Source organism: Typopeltis vanoorti, chromosome 7 (assembly GCF_054136105.1).
Source record: "Typopeltis vanoorti isolate ZY-2024b chromosome 7, IOZ_Tvanoo_1.0, whole genome shotgun sequence".
NCBI classification, from domain to species: domain Eukaryota; kingdom Metazoa; phylum Arthropoda; class Arachnida; order Uropygi; family Thelyphonidae; genus Typopeltis; species Typopeltis vanoorti.
This window is the reverse complement of record NC_143555.1, coordinates 155,215,360-155,239,252: the sequence shown is the minus strand read 5'-3', so window position 1 is coordinate 155,239,252 and position 23,893 is coordinate 155,215,360. Positions and strand designations below refer to the sequence as shown.

At 35.9% G+C, this 23,893-nt stretch overlaps 1 protein-coding gene across 1 annotated transcript in view; it reads left to right on the top strand.

The window, feature by feature from the left end:
- The window catches only part of LOC150105230 (glutamate [NMDA] receptor subunit 1-like), a 550,508-nt gene that overhangs the window by 514,483 nt on the left and 12,132 nt on the right, over window positions 1-23,893 (top strand). The window contains exon 17 of the mRNA XM_090395141.1: window positions 6,099-6,244. Within this exon, the coding sequence (XP_090251267.1) occupies window positions 6,099-6,244 (146 nt within the window). The remainder of the gene's footprint in view (window positions 1-6,098; window positions 6,245-23,893) is intronic.

Below are 23,893 nucleotides of genomic sequence, written 5' to 3'. Positions count from 1 at the left end.
GAGGAAATTCCATTGTCCCTCAGAGGTACCACGTGATACCCAATTGAGAGTATAACGGAGATATAACACAAAGACAAAAGAATGGTTGTCACAGTAGAAAGTCGACACAACACCATACTGAGAATAGGGAGTCAACTGCAAGTGCTACCCACAGTGGAAGACCCAACACACTCACCAAACATGACCATAGAGAGCTACAAAGGATAATATGTAAAAACTGCCATTTGTGGGCTGACACACTGAATGTGATGTTCCAGGCATTTACTGGAACATGAATGTTCACAAACCAAGGCTCGCAAAATGGATTTTCATGGTCCCACATTACCCGAACCAATGTGAAGCATCATCTTCAGTGGTGCAAAGAGCACGCATAGTGGGAAGTGGGAAATTGGAAATTTTTTGACACTAAATAAGCTTCAATAGCTTATTTAGTGTCGAATGACATTAAACCCTTTACCAAAAGATGGGTGTTGTAGTGGTAGATTCCCAGAGTCTGTAACCCTATGAAATTCAGAGGTGGTGGTGGTGGTGGTATGGTCCTGTTTTTCCTACTTTTGACTCAGACCTATGCTTGTGGTGCTATGAACATTGAACTCTGAGAGATATCTGAACATTTTGGAGAATGCGATGCTTCTTACTTTGGGGCGTTTCTACAGAACTGACCATGGTCTCTTTCACAAGACAATGCACCGTATCATAAGGCTGCTGTTGTAACTGTGTTGTTCATGGACATGAACATTACTACACTTGTGTGACCTCCAGAGTGCCTTGATCTGTTGAGCATCTGTGGGATAAACTGGAGCATTGGGCAAGGTTAAGGGATATCTTCCCCACAACAGTCTAGGACCTCATTACATGTCTACAGGATGAATAGTTCAGAAATCCCATTCATCACTATTGTGCACTTGTGGAAAATATGTCCCATAGGATTTCTGCATTCATCACAGTGAAAGGAGGTCTTATATCTTATTAAGGTGGATGCCATGGCTGTTTGTTTCTCACACTATATTTACATCTCTTTGGCAGTTATTAGTGAAATTAGATTTGTTAAAGGGAACTCTTAGTAATCTAATTGTCTTTTTTTTATTAAGTAACAAGAGTGGTTGATAAGGGAAAGACATCTACTGCCATTTTTGGGGGGATTTTACAAAGCCATTTTATTGGGTGCTATGATAAGCTGATAGTTAAGTTACAGCATATGGGTTTGGATATCAGGTTTAGTGAATTGGATTGGAATTGTTTGTCTAATAGTTACCAGAGAGTTCAGTATGAGAGAGCGATGTGAAGGAAGCAGAAGTGAGTTCCTCAGGACCCAATACTGGCCCCATATTGTTTAACCTTTATATCAATGGATTGCAGGGAGATATTCAGTTGTTTGCAGATGATATGAAGCTGGGATGAACTATTAGTAATAGTGCCGATGTGGTAGCCCTTCAGGAGGATTTGAATGGGATATCAGTTTAATGAAACACAATATATGGTCTTGATGTTTGGGATCCATAGATGGAAAGCTGCATATTCTGTTGGAGGAACTGACTAGATGAAGTGGAAGAGGTAAGGGACCTTGAGGTTTATGATTTTTATATTGATAGAGACTTGAAGTTTAGCAGACATTTGCAAAGGTAGTGAAGGAACGCACCCAGAGGATTGGCTGCCACACTGAGAAGGACAGTGACCAGCAGAGATAGAAGAGTTATGGTTCCTTTGTATAATTTTGATTAATATGACTTTGTATAATATAATTTTGAGAGCATATGGTGTGAGGTAGAGGTAGGCAAGACAGAATATTTAGTGGGGTGTTGCTACAGACCCAGGAGCACAGAGGATGGGGACCAGGAGATGTTTAGACAGTTAAGTTTGGCAAGTGCAAGAAGTATGATTGTTATGGGAGATTTTAACTACAGTAGTATAAATTGGAGAGAGGAAGATGCATGTAGCAATAAGGGAATGGAATTTCTAGAATACTTGAGGGACAAATGTCTTAGGCAACATGAAACAGAGGGAACAACAGGTTCAAGAGTTTTGGATTTGGTTATAGCATCAGAAGAGTTCATAATAACTGAGATGACATCTCTCCCACCAGTTGGAGAGAGTGACCATATGGTTTTGACTTGGAAAATGAATAGACATGCAGGAGTATCAAAGAGACAGGAACTTATGTGGAATTATAATGCAGGTGATTATAATAGTATTAGACGTCAACTTTGGGAAGTTTCATGGAGGGAGGAATTGGAAGGCCGGGATATCATTAGTGCGTAAGAAATTGTGAAAGAATATTTGTTACCAGCAATGGTAAGTTGTATACCACGAGTCAAGAAGAGAACACAATTTGGAGTAAAGTGAATGACAAACAATATTAAACAGAAATTGCATGCGAAAAAGAGGCTAGAGACAGGTGAAGAGAAGATGCATGAAGAATATAAGACACAGGTCAGAAGAGTGACTAGTGTGGTAAGGAAGACGAAACTGGAATATGAGAGGAGATTGGCCCTACGAGCCAAAGAAAATCCTAGGGAATTTTTTAGCTATGTGGCCAGTAGGAGGAGAAATGACTGTGGAAGAATGATATTGTGGGATAAAAATGGGAATAGAGTGACTGATGCAGAGGACATAGTGGAATTGTTCAATGAACACTTTATTGGAGTATTTCATCCTAGAGGAGTCAGATTATTGTTTTCTGATTTAGTCACCTGAATTTAAAAGGGATAAATTTATCTAGGAGACGGTGTAAAGGCAGATAACAAAAATGATATGATAACTGTATAATGCTAGCTATGAGAATAGACTGAGGATATATGGACTGCAGAGTTTGGTCGATAGAAGGAGAAATGATATGATTGAGATATTTAAACTGTTGAGAGGTAGTTACAGGGTTAAAACTGGGGAGTTCTTTTGCAAAGTGGTTCAAATGGAAGGAGCAAGGACAAGGGGACATCCCTGGAAATTATGAATGGAAGTGCAGAGTAAGAGCTGTGTTCTTTAATGTTTTCCTCCCATAATCATTTTTCCTTTTATTTTCAACATAGAAAAAAAAATCTTCAAGATTTCCTATTATTTGCTCAGCCAATTGTCTCTCATAATCTGATTCTATTTTCCATGCTATACTCATCACTCCTCTTGCATCCTGCACTCTTTGTATAGCTTATGAACTTACAAGGATGGTCTGAAAAGTTCTTTTACTAACAATATAAAAACGAATGTATAATTTCAAAATTATTTTTCTTTTTCAACATAATCTCCCTTTAGACTAATACATTTATTCCAGCGATGCTCCAGTGCCATTATCCTGTCCCTGTACTGGTTCTCAGTAAGATCCTCAAAATGCCCCTCTACATCTGCAATCACCTCTTGATTTGAACAAAAATGCTGACCAGTGAGGAAGAGTTTTAGTTTTGGGAAGAAACTAAAACTCTTTAGTTTCTTCCCTATTCTGGGGAATAGGGTTGATGTTCCAACAATTCATAGTGCAGATCCCTTAATTTTCCCATTGCCAAAACACTTTTGTGGGCAGGTGCATTGTCCAATGAAAGATGATTTTTTTCTTCTGCAAACCGGGTCTTTTCTCATCTAGTCTGGTTAAAAGATTGGAATAATATTCCCCAGTTATTGTTTTACCCTTTTCAAGATAATTAATAAACGAAATACCTTTAGCATCCCAAAACACCGATACCATGACCTTTCCTGCTGATGGAACCGACTTTGTCTTCTTTGGCGCTGAACATCTGGCTTCTGTCCACTGTTTTGACTGCCATTTAGATTTTGGTGTGTAATGGTGAATCCAAGTCTCATCCATAGTAATAAATCAATGTACAAAATCAGTTTTATTCTTGTTAAAACATTCCAAGTACTGTTCAGAGATTTTCATGCGAGTATGTTTTTGATCTGCTGTGAGCAAGTGTGGCACCCATCTTGCGCAAAGCTTTTTCATTTGCAATTCTTCATGCAAAATATATCTTGCACATTCTTTTGAAATGCCTATAGTCTCAGCAATTTCACACATTTTGACTCGCTGGTCATCCAATACCATATCGTGCACTTGATTAATGATTTCTGGTGTTGTTACTTTTTGGAGGTCCTTCATGTGGATCATCTTCAAGGCTGGTATCGCCACATTTAAACTCAGCAGCCCATTTCTTAATTATTAAAAATGAAGGAGAAGAGTGCCCATAAACTTTTATGAACTTCAAATGAATTTCTTTTGGCATTAAACCTTCTTTTATAAAGAATTTTATAACCACCCTATACTCAATTTTATCCATTTCAAGGGATACAGACAACACTTTTGCTTCAGACAGCTGTATAAAACAAACTACTTGTTAGAATGACTTGCAATTTCACATGGATGCTTATGACAGATGTACCAACTTAAAAAAAAATCCCACTGATAGTATTGCGATCTATGGTTGAGGCCGAGAACTTTTCAGCCTTGTACTCATCATATTTCTTCTTATATTCATTCTACAACATTTTATTTTATTTTTTTCAGCTCCTGATGAATGATTCTATTCATTCATTAACTCTCCATTATGATTTATCCTCCTGATTCTGGATACGTAATCTGATGCTGCGTAACCTGATTCCTTCCAACATCTGCCTGACAATTTTTTGTACACTACTTATGCTCTTTTCTTGCAGTTTCTTTTCTGATGATGCAGTACTTCTACAAGCCACTTTTTAAGTTTTGTTTACTCATCCACTCCACAGTTGCCCTTATTTAACTGAATATTTAATACTTGGTCAACTCCCAGGTCAATGATTACTCTCCTCATTCAGGTACAAATTAGTTATCCACTGCTTTTAATTTGTACATTAATGATATAGGAAATGATCTCACTGAAAATATTCTTTTTTTTTTTTTTTTTTTTTTGCTAATATTGTCAAATTGCATAATTGCTAATATAGATGAGTTAGAAATCTTGCAGGATGATTTTTCTACCTCTTTACGAACCTTGATCTCATCTGGTGTGTTGTGCACTGATTTGGTCATCTCTTCTTCTTCTTCCTTGGGAGAAAGAAGAAGAGATGGAATGGATCCAGAGACAAGTGACCAACATAGTGGCAGCTCTATGGAATACTCCTTATGAAGATAGGGTGAAAATTTGTGAGTTACAGACAAATTCTTTAAAAAGTTTTAGAGGATTGATACACAGGAAACATTTCAATACAGGACTAGTGGGATAGGGGGAGAACTATGACTGACCACTGGAAATTGAGCATAAGCCTGGTAGCAAGGATGTGAGGACTAGATTTTTTGCTTGAAGAGTGGCGAGTGAATAGATGACACTGCCAGAGTCTCTTGTCAGCAAATGAATTCAAAGTGAAGTATTACCTATATTGTGGAAATGTTGATTAGTGCTTTGCAAAATAAAAATAATAATAAAATACAATATGCCATACATTTTTTCATTATAACTATATCTTCTAATGTGAAGGTCTCACTAATGCCTCTAATTTTTAACCAAATTGAATATGCCAAAAACTTCTTCCCCATCTCTCATACTTCTGGAATTGGTATTTATGAATAATATGTTTGTATCCATTTGATATAAGTGCATTCTTTATCTGTGAGTGATCTGAATACTATATTCATTATTCTTTGATCATTCTCACACTCACTCATTCACCTCAGTGGTGCCTACATACACACGCTCATGTTTAGTGTCCACCCAGACATCTCTAGTTTCCCTGATCCTGCTCATCCATTCCTTAGCTGACTAACACTTACTCAACACACCTAATTCTGAATGATGAATTATTCGGAATTAGGTGTATGCATGCCATTATAAGCAATATAACGAATCATCTTCTATTGTATTGTGGAAACTTGCATTCTTTTCTCTCTCACTTCCCTCTTTTTTTTACTTTTTCCAGTAATTCTTTCATATCATTTGTACCTAGCAAAACTATCATTTTTGCTACTACACTCTGGTGTGAATCATCTGTAATAACAGTGCTTTATATCTCATTCACAGAGATAACATAGATAAATTCTACTACACTTCATATATTAAAGTGTAGTAGAATGTCACACGGTTACTTTTGCTCTATAAAAAAGTGAGCCTGCAAAAATATATTAATACAACTCTCTAAATTTTTAGGTGTTTTCATCCTTGTTGGTGCAGGAATAATAGGAGGAGTAGGACTCATTATCATCGAAATTATCTATAAGAAACACCAAACACGAAAACAAAGAAGAATGGAACTAGCTCGCCATGCTGCAGATAAGTGGAGAGGGGCAGTAGAGGTATGATGCTTTGTTAATGAAATTTTATTTTCTCCTGTTCCAGTTCTAATATGAAGTTAGAATGATATAAATGCATTTTTCTTGAAAATGTGTATGAGAATGATATATTGGGGGGTGGATCTAGAAAGTTCTGATAAATACTTAGAACAAAATGATATTAAAGAAACTGATATAACCAGTTTCAACAGGAAAGTTTCAACTTGAATAAGAAAGAACATACTAGCAGAGTTATCCTCATATGTTCTTTCTTGTGGTTATATCAGTTGCTTTAATATCATTTTTGTTCTAGATGTTTATCAGAACTTCCAGACCCCCCCCCCTTATATGAAGGCTTTTTTACAGGGTAGGGAGATGTGAAGTTTCTATAGAATTTTCTGAGATTGAATTGCAGTTACTTTTTTTATTTTAATATTAAAAGAATTTAACTGAAAAAAATACAGTGAGTAATAAGACATTGGTATATAGTATTTGAGTAGAACTTAATCAACATAGTCATGTATAATTTAAATTGTTTTTACTACCCATTGCTTTTTGCTATCCTTTGCATACACTGCACACTGAAATATCATTTTCCCCCTTATTTTCCCAATTCATAAGAACATTTTTGCAGCATAAGTTATATTTGAACACACAATGTTTGGAAGTAGCAGCATATATCTTGCCACTGAGCAGAACCTGTTGAGTTTTTTATATCACTCAAACATACAAATGATCAGAAGGCCTGTAGCAAATCAGTCCCAAGTGTGAGCTGGAGTTTTGGGAAAAGCAATCTGTTGATATTCTTTTTGAAAATCTGGTGGTGGTATCCTTTGGGAATACTTCATAGGGAAGACCCCCCCACACACAGAATAGAGGTAGATGGAGTAAAAGATGAATGGTAGTTGCAGCTTGATGAGTCTACAATTTAACTATAAAAGGATATTAGGCAGCTGTTGCTTGTGTTATTGTAGGCTTAACAGAAATGGGGACATGAAGGATGTCAGTTTTAGTGAATAGTGCTAATTCATATATCTGTAAAAGAGGCACAGTACAGAAATTGATTATCTGAGAAAACAGTGGCTAGAGAGAATTTGTGAGAGAGGAGTCATCAGGCAAACTGCCCTCATTTTGATGGCATCAAGAATTTTTAGAGAGGTTTTCAATGCACCATCCCAAATGTGAGAGCAGTATTTCAAGATCAATCAGATTTGGAATTTGTACAGAGTTATCTTGAGCAAAACAGAATACCAATATTTTTGGAAGCCAAAGATGCTCTAGAAGTAATGTGTTTGTGCCAGGAAAGGATAGGCTAAGTGTCTGTGCAAAAAAGAAATTTGGTCTTAACTATTAAGCTAAGTATTGTCAAAGGCAAGGGGAGAAGAACTAGTCTTTGTTTGCAATAAAAAAAGAGAAACTTGTATTTTGGATTTATTGAAGAATAGTATGAAGATCAGAGTTTAGGACACTTATTGTAGATAATCTTCAAGCTTGAGATGTTTGAATGCTGCAAGGCTTACCTATAAGTAGAAGAAAAAGAGACTGGTATCATATGGCAAACTGTGTACATGGTATGAGCTCAGTGACAGGAGGTCATTTCTATAGATATATGAGGAATACTGCATTAATAGATAATCTGAACTCTCCACCATTAACACAGAGTCCTGGTTGCCAAAACCCCAAACCCTAAGAACTCATCACAGGAGGCAACCCAACTCTACTCCGCTACACACATCTCTCCATCTCCCCTACAACTTAATTCCCCTACAACACAATGACACTGCTACCATCAACACCATCTACTGTCCATCATTAACAACAATATTTTTTTGTCTGTAAATTGCATGTGTTCTAATGGCTGATTTACCTGTACCTATCAAATGCCTTGAATTAATAAATTTTGCCTCACAAAATGAACTCACCATTATTAACACTCTATTTCCCCATAAACCTTCCAGAAGATGGACATGGACTTCCCCTGATGGTAAAACACACAACCAAATTGACTTTATCCTTTAAGCACAAGATTTAAAAACTCCATCAACCTCACAAGAACCAGATCATTTCCTGGAGCTGACATTAGCAGCGACCGCAACATGGTCATCACAACTGTGAATATGAAAATGAGAGAAATATTACCTACAAAATCAACTCGTAAAAGATATAATATAAAAAAATTAAAAGATCCCCAAATAAATATACTATATAAATACAAATTAAAACAACTTTTTTACACAAGCTTCAAGAAATATAATAATATCGAATCTAAAACTAAATACTTCTCACAAAAGATAACTGAGACAGCTGAAGAAATCCTTGTATACAAAAGGAAAATAAATAAACCATGAATAACCAAAAATATTTTGGACCTATGCGACGAAAGAAGATATTTGAAATCTCATATTAATAGCAGTGATAATAGAGAGCATTATAAAAATATTACCAAGATTATTAAAAAAGAAATCAAACATGCTAGAAACTTATGAATATTAGATGAATGCAAAATATAGAAGAGGACTTAAATAAAAATAATTCTATTAAAAGTGCTTTTCAAATTATCAATAAGTTAACCAAACCTTTTACTGCAATTAATTGGAGCATAGAAGATGAAGATGGAACTCCTACCACGGACAACCAGAAAATAGTTGATAGATGGAAATGTTACACAACCAAGCTTTTTCAAAAGGAACCTCAACTGACTGATGATATTTTGGACGGAATTTTGCCAGGATGTTCGGAGGAAGGAGATTACCGAATATTAAAAGAAGAAATCATTGCAACAGTTAGCTCCTCAAAAATAGGAAAATCACCCGGAATTGATGGTGTTACAATGGAACTGATATGCAAAGGAGGTGACATCATCATAGACACCTTGCTAAATTTATTCCAGGACATATGGAACACAGAGACTTGGCCTTCTGATTGGCAGACTCCTGTCCTTGTACCTATTCCTAAAAAGGGAAACAGCAATAAATGTAGCAACTACAGAACAATAAGCCTTATTAGTCATCCAAGCAAAATCCTGTTAAAAATATTATTGTCAAGAATTGAAAAGAAAATAGAAAGCAGACTATCAGATGAACAAGTGGGTTTTCAGAAGTCCAAAAGTACAATCGACCATATTTTTACAATACACATACTAGGCGAAAAATACATAGAACATAACAAAATAATCTGTCACAACTTTTTAGACCTTCAAAAAGCTTTTGACTCAATATAGCATGAGGCATTATGGAAAATTTTAGAAAATTATGGTATTGACAACAAAATCATTAAGATTATTAAATTTCTTTATTCCTCATCTGATATGACACAATTGAAATTAAAAATTACAGCAGTGAACCATTCCGGGCAGAATGGGGGGGGGGGTAAGACAGGGATGCATCTTGTCCCCTCTTCTTTTTAATTGTTTTCTGGAATATGTCATAGATGAAGCTCTTCACAAATATGACACTGGAATAGTAGTTGGTGGACTAAGAATAAATAACTTACGTTTTTCAGACAATATCGATTTTTGGCAGAAAGGGAAGAAGAATTACAAGAGATAACTAGCCGCATTTTCAGAACATTAAAAAAATATGGATTATACATAAACCTATAAAAAGCAAAAACAATGATAACCTCAAAATCAGACATTGAATTCTTAAAGATACAAATTGGCAATAAATAAATTGAGAATGTAAACAAGTTCACTTATCTAGGAAGCACGTTGAGTCAAGATGGTCGTTCAAAAACCGACATTAAATACCCAATTGCTAAGGCAACCGTGGCCTTACAGTTGAAAAACCACTCTGGGGAGATAACAGAATAGCAATCACAACCAGACTAATTGACACCTGGTGAATTCTATCCTCTTGTATGGTTGTGAGGCCTGGACTTTGTTGAGGGAAGATGAGAGGAGACTCCTGTCTTTTGAAATAAAAACTTACAGAAGACTTTTGAGAATTCCCTGTACCACTCACAAAACCAATGAAAATGTCCGAAAACTGATTGATTCAATAGACGGAAAAAGAAGGGAAAATATTCTGACAGTCATCAGAAGAAGACAGATGAAATGGTTCGGACATGTGGAGAGGGCTAATAGCATTCCAAAGCAAACACTAGAAGGAATCGTTCTGGGACCAAGGGTTAGGGGCCGATCTCGATTAAAATGAATTGATAACATCAAAAAATGGACAAATTCCTCCCTTTCTCAACTGACATCAAGAACAAGAGACCGAGATGATTGGAGGAGGCTAACAAAGAATATCACCTACCAGCCATGCAGAGCTGGCTGAAGCAGGCATGCAAGCACCACTACGAAAGGGGCGCTGCCGCAGGGGGACGGTTCATAAGTTCATTTTTAAGAAACAAAATTTTTATCATAAAAACAAAAAATTCTTAGAATTATCAATATTAAAATTAATAAAGCCGGATACGCCGAATAAAAATTTTAAAAAATTGTATATTGCTGCCTCTTTGATCAGCCGGCTGTTTACAATTTTGCAGTGAGAGCAGGCTAAATGCTTGCCTGCAAATATTGTGTCTACTGCAGTCTATCTTAAAGTGAAACGGTGAACAGTTTTTATACGCAGAAACGAATTTGCATATAAAACATTTGTTGCTAGTTAACCAGTCATATGGTATGCATCTCAGTAGGCTACTGACAGTAGCGCAGTGCGGACTATTATTTCGTCTCTGTCGTGTTGTGTAATATGGTACACATCTCAGTAGGCTACTGACAGTAGCACAGTGCAGACTATTATTTCGTTTCTGTGTCGTGTTGTGTAATAATTTCTTGTGGGTATAAAATAGAAATGGAATTAAAAATTTAAAAAAGGTTATCCGGTGCACAAAATCGTAAGCGTCAAGCTGCGAAAGAAGCAGATATTAAGAAACAAACTGGGGCTCTTGATAAATTTGTTAAAATATTAAAATATTCTGATGCAGATTGTAACCAACTCGATACATCAGAAATCAGAGTTGAAGAACCGTGTACATCATCCGGTTTTCATGAAAGTACTATTGCAACTATTGAACAAGATAACAAGACGCATGATTTAAGTGAAAAACAGTTAGGAGAAGATTTTGTTGTAGTTGACCACGAAACTACACATTGTTAGTCTCTGTAAATTTAGAAGATCCAGATGAATGGGGAAATATGATGAAAAATTACGAGTTGTTTTAATTGAAATGGGGCCTGTTCAAAAGAAAAATATAATATATCCCAGAGATACATATGGTCATAAATTTGGCGACACGTATTATAATAGAAAGGAAACAGGGAACTGCTGAGAGAACATGGCTCATTTATTCCTAAACTTTAAATTCTGTTTTTTGCTTTTGTTGCAAACTTTTCGCACCTACTCAATCAAGTAGTCTTGTAGAAGGTTATAACGATTGGAGAAATATAAGTTCAACTTTCCATAGATATGAGACTAGTTTAACTCACATGAAAAATTTCTTAAAATGGAAGGAACTTGATAAAAATTTAAAAAACAAAACTACTATTGATTGCCAGCTCAAGTATGAAATGGAAAAGAAACATTGGACAAGTGTTTTAGAATGCTTGATTGAAATTATAAAATTCCTTGTTAGCCAAAATTTAGCTTTTCACGGATCATCTGATAAATTACATGAAAAGAATAACGGCAATTTTTTAAAATTAGTCGAACTGTTTGCGAAGTTTGATCCCGTTATGGAAAAATCATGTTGAAAGAGCCCTACAAAAAAACAATAGAGTACACTGTTTGAGTGTCAAAACGATATATTGGAAACTTTAAGTAACGCAATCCAGGATACAATTTTATTATCAATTCGAAAATTTAATATTATTCTGTAATTTTAGACTGCACACTTGATGCAAGTAAAACAGAACAAATGATCATTATTATCGCTTTGTTTCCTGTGACAATGGAATTGTCAAGATGAGGGAAAACTTTTTAAGTTTTAGATATATCAGATTCAACAGGACGTGGTTTATGTGCAACAATAATGGAACAACTGGAAAAATGGAACATTCCCATTGAAGACATGCGAGGTCAAGGGTATGGAGGACAATAGGGCAAATATGAAAGAGAAAAAATATGGGCTCCAAAATTTGCTTTTGAACAAAAATCCTTGAGCTTTTTACGTGCCATGTGCAGCTCATAATCTAAATTTAATCATTAACGATGCAGATACAATTACTTTCTGTGCAATTATTCGAGAAATATACGATTTCTTTTCATTCGCTTACAAACGTTGGGCAATCCTTTTAAAGTTCATAAAAAAATTAACATTGAAACAGCCATCAGGAATGTGATCTTCTTCTTTGAGTGCCATCTCCTATCGGAGGTCGGCGACCACCTTGGCAAATTTTGAGCGATTCTCAGCTATTCTGAGCAGTCTCTCAGAGTTCATACCAGTCCACTGTCTGATATCTGCCAGCCAAGATTTTCTTCGTCTTCCTTGTCCTCTTCTTCCATTTATCTTCCCTTTTATAATCAATTGAAGTATCTTATATTTTTCATTACGAAGTAGGTGACCAAGATATGCAGTTTTCCTTCTTTTTATGGTATCTAAAAGTTCACGTGATTTCCCCATTTGTTCCAGTGCTTCCTGATTGGACGTTTTTGCTGTCCATGGGGATTTTTAACATTCGTCTGTATAACCACATCTCAAAAGCTTCAAGTCTTTTTATTGAATGTTGTCTTCAAGGTGCAAGTTTCTGCACCGTACAGCAGTACAGACCATACATAGCATTTAACCATGCATACTCTAAGCTCTAAGTTTAAACTGCAGTTACACAGTGTTGATTTCATCAAGAGAAAATTTTTTCTTGCCATTTCAATTCTAACTTTTATTTCCATTTCTGGATTGCATTCTTCATTTAACCAGCATCCGAGATATTTAAACTTTGCCACTCTTTCTATTTGTTTCCTATTTAAGGAACGTGCTAAATTAAGAATTGGTTTCTTACTTATGACCATGAATTTAGTTTTGGTGATATTTATTTTTAATCCCATTTTTTCACTCTCTGTATTTATTAGTTCCAAAAGATTTTGAAGATCCTGAATATTGCCAGCCAGAAGAGCTGTATCATCGGCATATCGGATGTTACTGATGATTTCACCATTTACACTAATCCCTTCCTTTCTTCCTTCCAAGACTTTTTGAAATATGGCTTCTGAGTAGATGTTAAAAAGAAGAGGTGACAGCACACATCCTTGCCTTACTCCTCGTTTGATGTTAATGGAGTCTGTAATAATGTCATCAACTTGAACAGATGCGTTTTGGTTCCAATATAAGTTTTCAATGATCCTGATGTCTTTACCAACTAATCCAATTCTTTTTAATAGTACAATCATTTTAGCATGTTGGACTTTGTCAAATGCTTTCTCGAAGTCGATGAAGTAAATGAATATTACCTTGTTTTGGTCAATACATTTTTGAAATAAGATCTGAGAACAGAAAAGGGCCTCTCTTGTTCCCAAGCCGTTTCTAAAGCCGAATTGGGTATCACTGATGGTGTCTTCACATTTTCTGTATATTATTTTTTGAATTATTTTCAGAAACATTTTGAGAATGTGACTCATTAGGCTGATCATTCTATAGTCATTACAAGTTTTCGCATTTACTTTTTTAGGTAGCATGATGAAGGTCGACTGTAACCAGTCTTGAGGGATTATGCCTGTATCGTAGATCTTATTAAATAGCTTTACTAATATGTTAATGTTGTCACCTTCTAATAACTTTACTATTTCTGCTGGTATTCTATCTGGTCCTAGGGCTTTACCATTTTTAGCTGAGTTTAATGAACATTCTACCTCTGATTTTAGAATGCATGGACCTTCCATATGTTCATAAGTATTTTCTGAGTTCTGTCTGTTATCAGTAAAGAGTTCTTCTATATATTTCACCCATTCTTGTATTTTGTCATCCTTTTTGGATATAATTTCTCCCTTTTTGTTTTGAAGGATACAGAATTGTTTTTTCTTATATATACCTGAGGTCTCTTTCATCTTTTTGTGTAGATTAAAATTGTCATGTTTTTCCTGTAGAATTTCTATTTCTTTACAGATTTCTTTTGCTTTTTTGATCTTGTGTTTAATAATTTTCTGAATCTCCGTATATTTTGTTGGATTATGATTTTTATATGATCTGCGTTGATCCATGAGAGAAAGAATTTCATCAGTCATCCAATCTTTCTTTTTTACTGCTCTATTAGGACATAAGGTATTGGTACATTTCTCTATGAAGACAGATTTCAATTTGTCCCACGATTCATCAACCCTCATGATGTCATCATTCTTGATAAGTGCTAGCTCTTGATTCAGATTTTGACTCAATTTGCTTCTTATCTCTGTGTTTTTTAATTTTCCCAAATCGAACCTTTTTTTGTTGATGTTTCTTAAGCATAGCTTTCAGTCTAAGTTGTAACTCTGCCACCAGTAGGTTATGATCAGAAGCAATATCTGCACTAGGATAGGTTTTTGTACTCTTTATAGAACTTCGAAATCGTTGATTAATTAGTAAGTAATCAATTTGGTTTCTGACTATATTCTCATTATTATCCTGTGGTGATCGCCAAGTATACAATCTTCGAGGTGGTAGCTTAAACCAGGTGTTTGTGATTATTAGCTCCTCTTCCTGGCAGAATTGAAAAAGACGGTCACCTCTCTCATTTCTTGTGCCCAGTGCATGTTTGCCAACTACATCTCCACTTCTACCTTTCCCAACTTTAGCATTGAAATCACCCATGACTATGTTAATATCATGCTTTTTTGTGTTTTTCATTAGTTCTTTTAATTGATCATAAAATTCTTCAATCTCAGTATCACTCTTGTCAGCAGTAGGAGCATAGACTTGTATAAGATTAACATCTAGTGGTTGTCCTTTCACTTTTAATAACATCATCCTATCTGAGTAAGGGATGAAGCTCAACAGTGACTTATTGATATTTTGTTTATTATTATTCCAACTCCATTTTGATGGTTGTTTTCATAACTTCCAGAGTGATACATTGTCATGTCATTGACTTGAGTTTTGCCTGATCCTGGCCACCTAACTTCACTCATTCCTAAAATTCCAATTTCAAGTCTTTTCATTTCTTGGATAGCATTTCTTAGCTTACCTGCTTCATACAAGGTTCTGACATTCCAGGTTCCTAGTTTTACTGAGCACACCATGTTGAGCCCGGGGATTCTTAGCACCCCTGTCCCATTTAAGGGACGCTGGTAACTCGGGGCCATTTGTGTAGATTTGCTCGCCATGGTGGTTAGTCTGGAGAGAGAATAGAGCAGTAGTTTCTCCATTTGCTTTCTGCTCTGCAGTATTACAGACGTACACAATAAACTATATTGCCATCTGCAATTTTCTAATCACAAGCTTTACCGTCATCATGAGACGTCAACCTTGTGTCAGTACTGACAAAGCTGCTTCCCTTTGTCAGAGGATTGAATCCTTTATTTTTCCTTGTAACCCTAGGTAGGGGACCTAACCGGGTACTGACAGCCGGAGCCAGCTGAGCCCGGGTTGTTTATAGAGGTCTGCTCCTTTGAAGATTCTTCCGCACATTTCACTGTTGGGAACAAATCCTCTTCCACTGATTTGTCTGTAGTTGGGAACGTGATGGGAAAGTAAAATCAATGCAATCTGCCCTCTACGATATCAGTTAGGAGAAATTTACAATGCACTTTTTGAAATTTTAAATAATGATTAAGTATAGTTTCTGGGAAAATTCCCATGTTACTCCTCTTAAACACTATTAATATAATTAACGCTATTTTAAATAATGAAAATTTTAATAAAGAAATTCAGCATGAAGCACAAACATTATGTGCTAAAATAAAGGACTACAAATTTATTTGTTCTCTTATAACTTGGCATGATTTACTCAACAGAATAAACCCTGTGAGGAAAATGCTTCAAGACAAAAATATGAACATTACACTTGCTTTAGAATCTATCGAAAACTTACAAGAGTTCGATCAGATACAAATTTTAAAGAAGTTCTAAAAACGGCAAAGAACTAAGTGAAGAGATGGATGGAGAACAAGAATTTAAAAATGGTACGGAAGTTCGATGACGAAAGAAGACACGTCAATTTGACTACGAGCATCATGACGAAATGCCACAATCTCCAGAAGATAAATTTAGAGTGAATGTGTTTTATGCACTTCTAGACATTGCAATGTGTTTGTTAATAGAACGTTTTGAACAACTAAAATCATATTATGATAATTTCAATTTCTTGTATAGATTACTACAAATTAAAAACGAAGATTTACGAAAAAATTGTGATGATTTAGAGATTCTCTTGAAGGACGGTGACAATAAAGACATAAATGCAATAGAACTATATGACGAGTTATGTGCTTTCTGGGATATTTTTTGGAAGGATAATTTAAATATTCAAAAGCCCTTTCGATATTCTTAATTTTATTGTGTCCAATAATTTATCTTTCCCTAACTTTTCAATTGCTTTAAGAATACTATTAACCTTACCTGTTAGTGTAGCGAATGGTGAACATTCCTTTTCCAAGTTAAAGTGAATTGAAACCTACTTAAGAACAAGTATGTCACAATAAAGGCTTGTTAGTTTGCCGTTAATTGCTATTGAAAATGATATATGTGCGGAATTAGATGTTAAGACCATTATTTCTAATTTTGTGAATATGAAACCAAAAGCCCTAAAATTTTAATTAAAAAAATTTCAAGTATATTTTTGTAATTTAATTTATTTTCTGTTATTCTGTAAAGATGTTCTTTTTTTTAATACTTATATTAAATGTTCTATTATTTCTGAATTCTTTTCTTATTTTCTCATCTATCTTGAGTTTCTTTTATTTTCTTAAAAGATAGTTCCACTTATAAAAATTATTAAAAAATTTTTACAAGTTACTAAGAATTTAGTAACTTGTAAAATGCAAGAATTTTTTAAACTTTAGTTCAAATAAATTGTAACTTTAATTAAAATTCATTTTAATTTTGTTAGCGATTCGGGTCAGTGAGAAGGCTATAATCCCTGTATCATTATATTCAACGATTAAAGTGAAGTGGCTTTATCAAAATTTGCTTTAACTTTTGAGAATTTTTTGAATATTCAGGTTTTTAACAATTATCCTGCCTATTCAACACCCCCGGTTCGTTACATTTAGCGAACCAATGTGTGGCTGTTCTGTCAAAATTTATTTAAGAAATTTCAAATAATTAAAATTTTTATTATCTTAAAAGAACCACACATGCCCGGATCATTACAGGGAAGCTTAGATAGAAATTGCATGCAGACGGCAAAAACCCTAGCGCCAGTTCTGCAGCCATGAATGACCCAACGGCCTATGTAAGACTACGGGAGAGAAGAAGAAGAATCAAATGCCTTGGAAATATGAAGTGCAACAGTAATTATTATTATTATTATGTTACACCTCCAAGATTCTTGCTTATTGCAGAAGGACACTCAAGTCTACTCTGTTACACACATCTCTCCATCTCCCCCTACTCTTAATTCTCCACCCACACACAACAATACTATTACCATCAATGCCATCTACTGTCCATCACCACTACTAACAGTATTTTTTGTCTGTAAATTGCATGTGTTCTGATGGTCAGATTGCCTATATATGCAATGAAAAACCCAAGTCTCCAGGAGAAAAAACTGCTACCTCTGTATGAGTAGACTAGGAGTGGGTGGCTTAATTGGGAGTGAGTAAGAGGTATTTGAGCAAATTAATAACCTTGATGTCATTAAGGCAATAGGATTTGATGACATATCACCACATGTCTTAACGGGAAATGGTCCAGGGAATTGGCAGTAGCATTGGCATGCCTGTTTAATAAGAGTCTTACAACAGCACAGGTTCTGAGGAAATAGACAGAAGGTAAAATTGTTCCCCTGCATAAAGGGAGTGATAAGGCTGTGGCTACAAATTATAGACCGATCTGTATATCTGGAGTTGTGGTGAAGGTATTAGAGAGATTATTGAGAACTAAGTTACAGAAATTAGTTGATAACATTAGTATTCTCTGTGGTTGTCAGCATGGGTTTGTTAAAGGGAGATCATGTTTTACTAACTTACTTATGTACTATAACAAGGTGACAAATAACTTGGACAGGGAATATGCATATACAGTGGTGTACTTGGATTTTACAAAAAGCTTTCGATAGACTGCCACATGACAAGCTGATAAATTACTTGAAACAGATAGGATGGGATCGGATGTTGTAGCTTGCAAGAGGACTTGAATAGACTGGATGAATAAGCGAGTGTGTGGGAATGGCAGTTCAATGTAGCAAAGTGTAAGGTTTTAAAGCTGGCCTGGCTGGCCAAGTGGTAAGGGTATTCACTCTCCAGCCAAAAGGCCGTGTGTTTAAATTCCGCCATGGGCATGGATGTTTGTGGTTGTCTGTAAAAAAAATAGTAGTGGTGGTGGTGGTGGGCAGTAGATGGCATTGGTGTAGATGATGCAGTTCACTGTAGTTGGTGGATTGAATGGTGGAGATGGAGAGCTGTAGAGTAGGTGCCCTTCCTCAATGAGTCTCTGGACTATCTGGAGGTGTCATGTAATAATAATAATAATAACAACAGACTTCTGAGTTAGATCAGTGACTGGCTGTCAGATAGATATCAGAAAGTTGTATATGGGATGCAGTATCCCGAAAGAGGAAGGTCACTAGTGGTGTACTGCAGGGATCAGTTTTGGGACCATTGTTGTTCAATTTCTATGTTAATGATATTGGGATGGGTTTAACTAGTGATATGCAGCTGTTTGCAGATGATGCAAAACTGGGGAGAGCGATGCAGAGTCAAATGGATGCTATGGCCTTACAAGAGGACTTGAATAGATTGCATGAATGGACAGGTAAGTGGAACTATCAGTTCAGTGTTGCAAAGTATAAAGTTTTGAGATTTGATAAGCAATAATGGGATGTGAAGTGTACACTTGGTGGGGAAACTTTAAAGGAAGTAGAGGAGATGAGAGATCAAGGAGTGATGGAGGACAAGGACCTGAAATTCAGGGCCATATTCCACAAGTCATGAAGACATCAGATAATGGCAATGATTCTGAGCACCCTGACATGCAGAAATAGAGAGGTTATCATACCATTGTGTAAGGCATTGATCAGGCTTCACATGGATTATTGTACACAGATTTGGTCACCGGGTTTTTATATTGACAACAATATGTTGGAAAGGGTATAGAGAAGATTAACAAAGGTGGTCAGTAGTCCTTAGAATGTGGAGTACAAGGACAGATTGAGAGAATGTAAGTTGCAAAGCCTCATGAATAGGAGGAAGGGGGGGGGTGATTGAGACATATAAGCTAGTCAAGGGTTGTTTTCAGGTTGACATGGAAGAGATTTTTCATAGAATGGGAGAGGGGGGTAGAACAAGAGGCCATTACTGGAAACCATATAAGGAGGGTGTGAGCAGAGGGGTAGGCTCTTTGCATAGAGAGTGGTTGGTGAGTGGAATGCAATGCCTGAGTGTGTTGTGAATGTAGACACATTATTATTTTATTATTATTATTATTATTGTTCCGGGAAACTCCAAGGAGTCGACAGACTCATCGAGGGAATCATTGAATCAGTTTAAAGTATGGTTGGATGAGTATTGTGTGCAATAGTGTATACCTCCCACAATGAGTCTCTGACTCCATGGAGGTCAGAAGTTAATAATAATAATATGTCAAATGATTTAAGGGTGGACATGTATGGTGATTCAGTTATTAAAGATGTGTTATATTTATTTATAAACTTTCACAGCTTACACATGTAAAAAATATCTAAAATTTTATTTAAAAAATCCAATATATTTCATCCAACATTACATGGACATCATCAAGGAGACAGAAGCAATTTCATTCAAAACATGAATTATAAGAATGAGTCATTAAAGCATGTCTATGGTAGCTCAAAAAAGCCCTGTTGCAAAAAAAGAAAACATTGGATAACAGATGAAATACTTGGCCTTATGGATGAAAGAAGAAAATATAAAAATGGTGTTAAAGAAGAAGATGTGACCAAATACAAATATCTTAAAAATCAAATTACAAGAAAATGTAGACAAGCCAAAAAAGAATACCCAGAAGAACAGTGTAATAACATAGATGAATTATTTAAAAAGAAAACATAGAGAAAGCCTATAAAGAAATTAACAAACTGACTTTCAAATTTAATAAGAACAGCAAAAACAATGCCAGCAAAGATGAAAATGGAAAATTACTAATAGAATCTTAGGATATATTAATGGAATGGAAGAATTATCTTGAAAATCTCTATAATGGCGACAAACTTGATGTTGATATCAGCATAGAAAAATAGAAAATCAAAATGAAGATCATCTAGGACCCCCAATAATGCAAGAAGAATTTGATAATGCACGCTCCGAAATGAGTAAAGGAAAAAGTCCAGGTGTAGACAATATTCTTATAGAACTGCTACAAAATCTAGGTGATGAGACAAAAAAAACCTTACTCTATCAATTAATAGCCCAAATCTATGATAGAGGAGAAATACCAAAGGAGTTTAATGCCAAAATAATAATACCAAAAAAGAATAATGCAAACAAATGCAGCCAATTTAGAATAATAGCTTTAATCCCACATGTTAGCAAAATTTTAACATAATCTGTTAAAAATTATTCAAAAATAGAGTGTCTATTTGGATGAAGACCAATTTGGATTCAGAAAGAATAAAGGAACAAGAGAGGCAATACTCTGTTTAAGAACAATAATAGAGAGAAGATTAGACCTTAGTCAAAATACTTACATTTGCTTCCTTGATTTAGAGAAAGCGTTTGATAAAGTAAACCAGCAAATACTCCTAAATTGTCTAACTAATATCGGCATAGATTTGAGGGATAGGAAAATAATTTATTAAATTTACAAAAATCAAAATGGCTAGATTAAAATCAATGATAAGGAGAAAATAATAAATATAAAGAGTGGAGTAAGACAAGGATGTACACTTTCACCACTTTTATTTAATTTATATATTGAAAAGGCCATTCAGGAAACTAAAGATAAAATAAATAGTGGCATAAAGATAAATGGTGAGCAAGTCATATGTATGAGATTTGCTGATGACATAGCCCTTTTAGCAGAAAACAGAAGAACGTTAAAAACAATGCTAGAATTACCAAATAATAACCTTAAAAAATATAAAATGAAAATCAACACAGATAAGACTAAAATCATTGTTACAGGCAAAATCCCTATCAATATAGAGCATACAGACATTAGCAGGAAACAAATAAAACAAGTGAAAAGCTTTAAATATTTAGGAAGCCTAATAACAGAAGATGGCAGAACAAGAGAAGACATAAGATCAAGAATAAACAAATGCAAAAGCCCAATTCTCTAAGATGAAAAGCATTTTAATAGGAAACCGCAACCTATAATTGAAAAACAAATTAGTAAAGACATTGATATGGAGCATTGCACTGTATGGATGTGAAACCTGGATTCTAGGCAGAGAAGATGTAAGAAGATTGGAGGCTTTTGAAATGTGGTGCTGGTGCCGCATGAACAAAATAAAATGGACAGAAAAAAAAATCAAATGAACAAGTCCTGAGAGAGATAAACGAAACAAGAACTCTAATTCTAACGCTGATGCTTGGAATGCGTTTGAGGAAAGAGAGGAATTGTATGCGAGAGACCGTTTATATTTGAATGAGGAAGGATGTGGGCATCTGGAGAGATTGCTGTTCTGAATGAGTCAGTGTGTCCTAGGGAGGATGATAGCAGGGGTAGCCTCTTGTGGGAATGGATACTTGGCAGAAGGGAGACGATGTCAGGTAACACTGAGCCCAGTGGAGTCTAGAAGGGATAATGCTGGGTATGGAAACAATGGCATTTATATGCTTTATACTAATGCCAGGAGTATCCGGAATAAGGGAGAGGAATTCGTGGCACAGATAGCATCAGCCTGACCAAAAATTATTGCTATCACTGAGACATGTTTGACAGAAGGGGATATAACAACAGGAATAGAAGTCGCTGGGTATAGCATTTTTCATCAGGATAGGAGGGGAAAGCGTGGTGGTGGGGTACTGCTTATGATAAGTGATGATCTATGTCCTCTAAGAGTGGAGAATTTGGAAGGAAGTGAGACAAATGATTTTGAGAGCGTTTGGTGTGAGGTAGACGTAGGCAAGACAGGATATTTAGTGGGGAGTTGCTACAGACCCAGGAGCACAGAGGATGGGGACCAGGAGATGTTTAGACAGCTAAGTTTGGCAAGTGCAAGAAGAATGATTCTTATGGGAGATTTTAACTTCAGTAGTATAAATTGGAGAGAGGAAGATGCATGTAGCAATAGGGGAATGGAATTTCTAGAATTCTTGAGGGACAGATGTCTTAGGCAACATGTAACAGAGGGAACAAGAGGTTCAAAAGTTTTGGATTTGGTTATAGCATCAGAAGAGTTGATAATAACTGAGTTGACATCTCTCCCACCAGTTGGAGAGAGTGACCATATGGTGTTGACTTGGAAAATGAATAGACATGCAGGAGTATCAAAGAGACGGGAATTTATGTGGAATTATAAGGCAGGTGATTATAATAGTCTTAGACGTCAACTTCGGGAAGTTTCATGGAGGAAGGAATTGGAAGGCCGGGATATCACTAGTGCGTGGGAAATTGTGAAAGAATATTTGTTATCAGCAATGGTAAGTTGTATACCACGAGTGAAGAAGAGGACACAATTTGGAGTAAAGTGGATGACAAACAATATTAAACAGGAATTGCATGCGGAAAAGAGGCTATGGAAGAGATATAAGGAGACAGGTGAACAGATGCATGAGGAATATAAGACACAGGCCAGAAGAGTGACTAGTGTGGTAAGGAAAGCGAAAGTGGAATATGAGAGGAGATTGGCACTAAGATCCAAAGAAAATCCTAGGGAATTTTTTAGCTATGTGACCAGTAGGAGGAGAAATGACTGTGGAAGAATGATATTGTGGGATAAAAATGGGAATAGAGTGACTGATGCAGAGGACATAGTGGAATTGTTCAATGAACACTTTATTGGAGTATTTCATCCTGGAGGAGTCAGTTTTAATGCTAGAGGGATAGGACTGGTTCGAGGTCTGGAGGTACAGGAGGAGAGTGTGTTTCAGATACTGAGTACTGCGGGACTGGATGGTATTTCACCACGAGTTTTGAGAGAATGTGCTAGGGAATTTACAGTGCCTTTAACGTGGCTTTTCAATGAAAGTCTGGCTTTGGCAAAGGTGCCCAGGGAATGAAGGAAGGTAAGATAGTGTCATTGCATAAGGGTGGTAACAGATTGGAAGTGTCTAATTATAGGCCAGTCTGTGTGTGATCAGTAGTTGTTAAGATCTTGGAGAAAGTAGTGAGGGACCGTATACAGCATTGGGCAGATGAGGATAATGTTATCTTTGAGAATCAACATTGATTTGTGAAAGGACGCTCTTGTTTTAGCAATATGCTAGCCTTTTATAATAAAGTTACAAGAACATTAGATGAGGGAAAGGCATATACTGCAATTTTCTTAGACTTGGCGAAGGCATTTGACAGGGTGCCACATAATAAGCTGATGTTTAAGTTGCAGCACATGGGTCTGGATGTCAGATTGGTCAACTGGATTCAGGATCGGCTGTCTGATAGGTATCAGAGAATTGTGTATGGTGGAGCAGTTTCTAGGAGGCAGAGGGTTACAAGTGGAGTCCCACAGGGCTCAGTACT